Below are 6866 nucleotides of genomic sequence, written 5' to 3' on the forward strand. Positions count from 1 at the left end.
AGGCTCTTAAGATCATATGTTGAAATCTTCCAAAACCATCCATGGTTCTCATACGGTTCCTTAAATTTTCATTGAACTTCGTTTTAAGCTCATCTCCTTGTGGCCCGTAAACCACAGTGATCCACGTGATAATATTCTGAGTAGGATAGGGGAGTTTGGCTCACGTGGTGGACCTGTTGTTTTATCGTTGGCTCACGTGACCATCCCTCCCACCCATCTCTCCTCTTTCAGTCCCCCCATCCCGACTCCCCCATTTCCCCACCGGAGCGCAAAATTCCACCGGCGGCCACCATGCCGCCGCCGCCGGAGCTGTGCCGCGACCTCCTCGTGGACATCCTCACCCGCCTCCCTCCGGACGACCCCGGGTGCCTCTTCCGCGCATCGCTCGTCTGCACCGCGTGGCGCGCCCTCCTCACCAGCCCCGAGTTCGCCCGCCACTACCGCGAGGTCCACCGGACCCCGCCCCTGCTCGGATTCTTCGAGAACCACGACACCGTCACGCCGTGGTTCGCGCCCTCGTCCCCCGCCGCCTCCCCCTTCCCCCCGCTCTTCCCCGACCGCCGCGCCCTCCACGTGCTCGACTCCCGCCACGGCCTCGTCCTCCTCAGTAACCCTATACGAATCACTGAGAATGACCACGCCGTGAGCCTCATCGTGTGGGACCCCGTAGGCCGCCGCCAGTGGGAGTCGTTCCCCCCTCCGGATTTCGCCAGCACCATCCTCTGCGACGTGGGGGTGGTGGTCTGCGCCGCCGACGACTGCGACCACCTCGGCTGCCATGGCAGCCCCTTCCTCGTGGGCTACGTGGGCACCGACTACAGGAGCGCCCACGCCTCCGTCTTCTCTTCGGAGACGAATAGCTGGAGCCCCGTTGTCTCTTGCCCCCACCCTGATGTCGAGATCCTGAGAGGCCAGCCCAAGCCCCTTGTTGGGAATGCCGTCTACTTCATCTGCGAGTACCACCCGGATGAGAGTTTCATTCTGTGCTTCGACCTCTTCAGCCGGAAACTGTCAAAGTTCGACGGGCCACCCATCCATCACTATAAGTATGCCCTGATGAAAACAGAGGAAGGCGTGCTGGGATGCGCGAGTATGGAGGGATCTCGGCTTTGCCTGTGGTCGACGGAGACTGGTCCCGACGGAGCTGTGGCATGGATGGAAAGCAGGGTCATTGACCTCCACAAGCTGCTCTCTTCTAACTCATTCCTCCATGTGATTGGCTTTGAGGATAGAGCTGGTGTCTATTATCTGACGGCAGACTATGGTGTCGCAACGGTTGATCTTAAGTCAGGCCAAGTCAACAAGATGTCCATCATCCATTCCAATATCGTTCCCTACACAAGCTTCTACACTCCAGGTGCTAGCATTGTTTCCATCTTCAAATCTGTTTAAGATTGCAGTATATATTATCTCTGCTGCAATTTGTTGATCATTTAGTACGAATGTAAGTATTATTGTTGGTGATGTGAAGGTGTGGGTGATGGTGCATTTTCTCAAGAAAGAGCTGTCAAGTTGGAGATAGTAATCCAGCATACACTTTTCTTTTCAGATCAAGCCGTTGAGGTGGCCCAGCAGGGCAGATGGGAGGAAGTGGGCGACAAGGAGGAGGAGGCCGATGAGGAGGTGGAGCAGCAGGTAGAGAAAGCCGTGCAAGAGCTTTTCACCAAGGGGTCCAAAGCCCTTAAGGATGAGGACTTCGTCGGCGCTGAAGACTGCAAACGCAGGATCCTTGAGATCAGGTTAGGCTTCTTCCTTTCTACCTGGCACCTGCCACTCTTACTCCAAAGCCTAGCTGAAGCGTGCGTACATATGAATTGTTGGATACAATGTCCCAGTTAGTTTGTTTCTCTTATGGATTCATCTTAGTGTTTTGTATGTGATTAGTTGCTTTGCAATATTGGCTTATGTATTTTAGGAGATGAGTTTAGTTCGGTTAGAATGTTATACAGATCAGGTCAGGGTGGTTATGTAACTGTACTTGGGAGCTGACTTGGCCTTCTTATGTTATGATGTGTGAATCGTGATTAGTGTCAAACTGGAGTATCTCTGGATGTAAATATTTCATCAGACTGCAGCTTATTGTACGCTACTTGACACTTGCACTCCCATGATCTGTACAAGCACTAAGCTACTGTACTTACAAAATGCAATCAACATTGAACACAGTTAGTACCTTCTCCCTGGAATATTATGTGGGTCACTTCTGATTCCCATGCTCTACCTCGAATTATATTACCTTTAGTACCTTCTTACACCTTTGTTATCACACAGGGTGGCACATCATGGTAAACTTTCTCCAAAGTGTCGCAGTGCATATCACAATTATGGATGTGCTTTGCTACAGAAACCTCTACCAAATCAGGATTCAGTGAAGAGTACAACCACCCAAAGTAATACTGAAAGGGACATAGTAGAGGGTATGTCACATTCCCCATTTAGTCTTATACACTGAAAACATTGTTATTCTATACATTTAGTTGATAATGTTACTGATTATGATTTACGGCCTTGTCTCTTTATCTGTTCATACCTGCTGACGAAGTGCATTTCTTCCTCTCATGCTAAATGTAGCAAAACTTAGATGTAAAGATGATTCTGATTTTTCCAATAAAATATTTTTGGTCAGATTTGGATCTGGCCTGGAAAATGCTGCATGTTGCAAGGCCAATATCTGAGAAGAGTCCTGGCAGCACTACTGAGAAATATAAACTCTTTGCTGCTCTTGCTAGAGTTTCTGTGGAAAGAGGTAGCCTCAGTCATCTTAGTTACACCTGCATTTAATTTCTCAATGATCTCGATGCTTATGGCCTCACATTTTATTTGCAGGAGACATGAACTACTCACTGATTGCGTGCTTCAAAGCTTTGGCCAACATGGAGCATTTGCTTGAGCCTGACTATCGTCATATTATCAATCAGTATCCTTCTTTTGGCAGTAACAGTATAAATTGTCTGTCACATAGTAAAGCATCATAACTGTAACCCAATTTCTACAGTACTTGAATCCTCCTGCGTGTGTGTCTGGGGTGTTAGGGGTAGATCTTAGTTAACTTGAAACTTAGGTGGCTAAAGCCTGAGGGACTCCTTTTCATTGTATCATCCATCTATGCTTTTTATTTGGTTTGCTGATTGAAATCTTGCACGGGTATCTCTACTTACCTGAAGACACATAGAAGTGTATATGTGGTGACTGGGTATCATCAACTTGGATCACCAAAGAATAATTCAGTTTGGTAATGCTTGTTTGGGACTAAAGGCTTTGTTGTTGTTGTTGTTGTTGTTGTTGTTGTTGATGTTGATAATGCTGGTATGTTGCAGATTTTAGCTGTTCTTCCTTTTTCAGTTTCCTTAATTCAACCCAAGAAACCTACACATACGTTTTGCCTTCGAGTTGCAGTCCAAGACTGGAGATGCAAAGGCTATCTCATTGTGCATGTCACGTGTAGAGGACCTGAAAAAGGCCAGTCAAGCTTTGTTGGCTGATAAAGGCGGAGATACATCTGCTACTGAAGTTGGCTCAGAAAATTCCCTTCCAGCCAAGGTTATAGAGTTTTTTACTAACAAAATACTGAGTACATTGGAGGAGAAGGTAAATAAGTTAGATTTCGTTTGTGTTTACCTGCTTGGTTCCTAGTCATGAACCGAGTACAGTAGTACTGTATGAAGAACTCATTCAGGACAATGACATCTTTGAAAAATAAAATCAGCTTGAAGACCTGGAGCAAGCAATATCAACCCGAGTCTCAGAGGCAAGTGCTGGAGCTGACCTCGAGGCTGCAGGCTGGATCTGCAAACGAGCTAAGCTCAAGCAAACCTCTGTTGAAGATGATGGCAGCGACTGCTCATATGGCGACAGCTATGGCTCAGATGTTGACAGCGGCGGCTCATATGGCGACAGCTATGGCTCAGATGACGACAGCGATGGCTCAGATGGCGACAGCGGAGGCTCAGATGACGACAGCGACGGCTCAGATGGCGACAGCGGCGGCTCTGTTTCAGAGTAGAGTACTGTTCCGTTTACCCCTATTTGTTAGCCGCTTGTTCCTGGAGCCTTTTATCTTGCACTATGGTCCTGTTTTAGTTAGACGCAAACAGCCGCATGCCCTTTTTGTTCTGCCTAATGCAGACTATGCTCTTCATGTCCGCACGTATGACAGGTTTCATGAGTCAAATTCTATTTAGCTGAAGTCAAGTCCAATATTCCTGACATTGATCTACTGCTTGTCGGTCTGCATGTGACACTAGCACGTTCCTGGAAAAGCCTGTTGAAACATGATACTAGAATGCAGGTGCTAAAGATTTTTTGATGAGTATTTTTTTGAGATTAGACTTTGCACTTGCAGATCTTAAAGCCCTAACATCTTTACAAGCCTTAGAATCCAACAGCAGATTTGCCAATTTAGAGGAGTCAGTTGGTTTTGCCGCTGCTGGTAGTATGTCCTCCACTCATACACCCTGCTATTCCCCTCCTATAAAACCTGTAACAAAAAGTTCTCTCGATAACAGAATTCCTTCTTGCGATCTGATGCTTTTCAAGTATTCATTTACAGTCGCCAGCCATCTCCCTGTGAGATCCTGATTAATCTCAACTTGTGTGCGTGGTTCTTTTCTGATCGTGTTTTCATTGAATTGCCGTCGTCAGCAAAGAGACAGTAATCTAGTTATGGGCTGCTTGATGATGATACCAGGAAAATTTACAAATTCATCAATTTATCTGTTGGTGGATCTGGTTCTCTCAAGTGCTTCGTTGGCCATTTGAGGTCCAACTGGATTATTTTTTTTGCTGTTCTGGTTCAGATTAGCTTCAGCCTTTTGAGGTCCAACTGGAAAAATAAAAACTGAGCTGGCATTGCGTGTCACTACACTAGATTGCCCGCATACTGAAACTGCAGTAGCTCTGTTAGATTGTGAGAGTGATATCTGGAAGGATTTAACAAATATATGCATCACCTTATCTGCCGTAGTTGGCATCGTGCAGACCTGATGCTCTGAAGTGTTAATTTCAAATCAGAAGAAGACTGTATAATGGTCAAGTATGGTCCTTGTTGTCCATTATTTGACATGGTGACTCTGGTAAGTAACTGGAAGCTAGAGATGAAGATATTTGTTCAGGAATCTCACACTTAGCAATTCTAGGTACTAAGTACGTATCTATGGAAGCTGGAGCTTTCCCACTTCATCGCAAATTGCATTTACTCGTTGGAATGATATGTTGGACGGTACAACAACTGTTGGACAAATTGTCAAAAGAGAGCACCTTACATCTTGCGACACTTGGATATCTCTAGACGTCAAACACAACGTATGGAGCATACAGCTGAAGCAGTCTCGGCGTTGCTCTTCCTGAGCCCGTATCTCACCAAGTATTGCGGACTGAAACACACAATTGCAATCACTATCAGGAACGAAATCAAGACAATGCGGTCGAAAGGGGATAAAGGTCAACCATCACAGAGTGATTTATGTGCTAGTCACCGATGTTGATGACAGTGAAAAACTTGGTATCCAAGGAGTTGGCCTCTGCATGCTGCAGATCAGCAGATCCGAAGCAGAGGCCGCACATGTTCTCAACCCATGGAAAAAAGATTAGAGCAGAGCGGGGAGGCTGCGAGAGATGAGGGTTACCATGGAGGTGAGGGTGGAGACGCCGGCCATGAACGAGGTGGTGGTACCGTGGTAGCCCAACGGCGGCGGGCGAGGACGCCGTAGAGGGTGGCCACTCAGAGTGTCCAGAGCAAGGCAATCTCGAGCCAGAAGGTGCCGCGGAGTGTGATGTACAAAACTCTCTGCTCAAGGTCTAGTCTATAGCACGAATTCATGGATACAAGGTAGCTTGTAGGGTTTGGAATGGGAAATCAGAGAGGAGAGATACAACTTGGAGAGGAAGAAGAAGTCCGAAGAGAGACGCGAGGATTAGAGCATCTCTAGTGCAGATCCCGCAAACTGGACCATCGCATAATAACCGCCGGTTTGCGGGACAGAGCCCGTAAACCCGCCCCGAATAGATCCTCCAAATCCCGTTGTCCTGAATATTTTTTTTGTGGGATCCCGAATCCGCGAGTCCATTTCCTCCATATCTACGGGATTTCGTCCGATTTTGCCGCCCCCCTTTCCTTCGGCGCAAACGCATTTACGCCGGCTTCAGTTCCCGCCTCCACCCCCCCCCCCGCCGCTGCCGCACATCCCTGCCTGTTCTTGCTGTCCCCGGCTGCCCCGCACCGCCCGAAAGCTCCGCCACCCCGCGCCGCATCCATTCCACCAAGTTTCACCGCGGGGGTGGTCATTTGTGTCCGGGGCGTGAGGCCCCCGCCGGCGCCATGGATCCGCCCCGGAGCTTGGTGCGCGGCCTTGTAGCACACGGATCCGGTTGGTTCCGACGCCAGTGAGCCTCGACATCAATGGGACTCGTCCGGGCATGTCGAAGGAAGGGGGCGACGGGCTTTGCTTCAGCCGGCGGGGGAGAAGAAAGGGGCCACGCGGCCTTGCTTCGGCCGGCTTCGGGCGAGGTATGTCCAACACCCGCGTGTTTGTGTTGGGCTGGGAGTAGATTCGGGTGAAATTCATGGGCGTTTTGTAGATGGATTGGAGTTCGTCCTCGTCGTCTTCATCTGATGATTCAGACATAGAAGAGATGATCCTCGACGACGATGACGAGAATCTAGTGTTGTTGCATCTCGTGGACGAATTTGAGGCGGGGCCGAAGAAAAAGGGGTGCGGATCCATGGTCTGCCGACTATGCATTCCTTGCAACCGAGCTCTCGGTGACAAGATGCTCATGAAGGACTACTTCGCCGAGGTACCGACATATCTGGCTTATCTCTTTCGTAGGCAATATAGAATGCGTAGGTCACTTTTCATGCGCATCGT

At 48.5% G+C, this 6866-nt stretch overlaps 1 protein-coding gene across 1 annotated transcript; it reads left to right on the forward strand.

The window, feature by feature from the left end:
- Positions 1 to 201: 201 nt before the first annotated feature.
- Positions 202 to 4186, forward strand: LOC123113668 (uncharacterized). The gene is made up of 7 exons (XM_044534971.1): positions 202 to 1357; positions 1550 to 1739; positions 2272 to 2417; positions 2627 to 2746; positions 2827 to 2917; positions 3363 to 3588; positions 3707 to 4186. Exons 1-7 carry the CDS (start codon positions 292 to 294, stop codon positions 4001 to 4003), a joined length of 2136 nt encoding a protein of 711 aa, XP_044390906.1. The 5' UTR covers positions 202 to 291; the 3' UTR covers positions 4004 to 4186.
- Positions 4187 to 6866: the final 2680 nt, after the last annotated feature.

Source organism: Triticum aestivum, chromosome 5B (genome assembly GCF_018294505.1).
Source record: "Triticum aestivum cultivar Chinese Spring chromosome 5B, IWGSC CS RefSeq v2.1, whole genome shotgun sequence".
NCBI lineage: Eukaryota > Viridiplantae > Streptophyta > Magnoliopsida > Poales > Poaceae > Triticum > Triticum aestivum.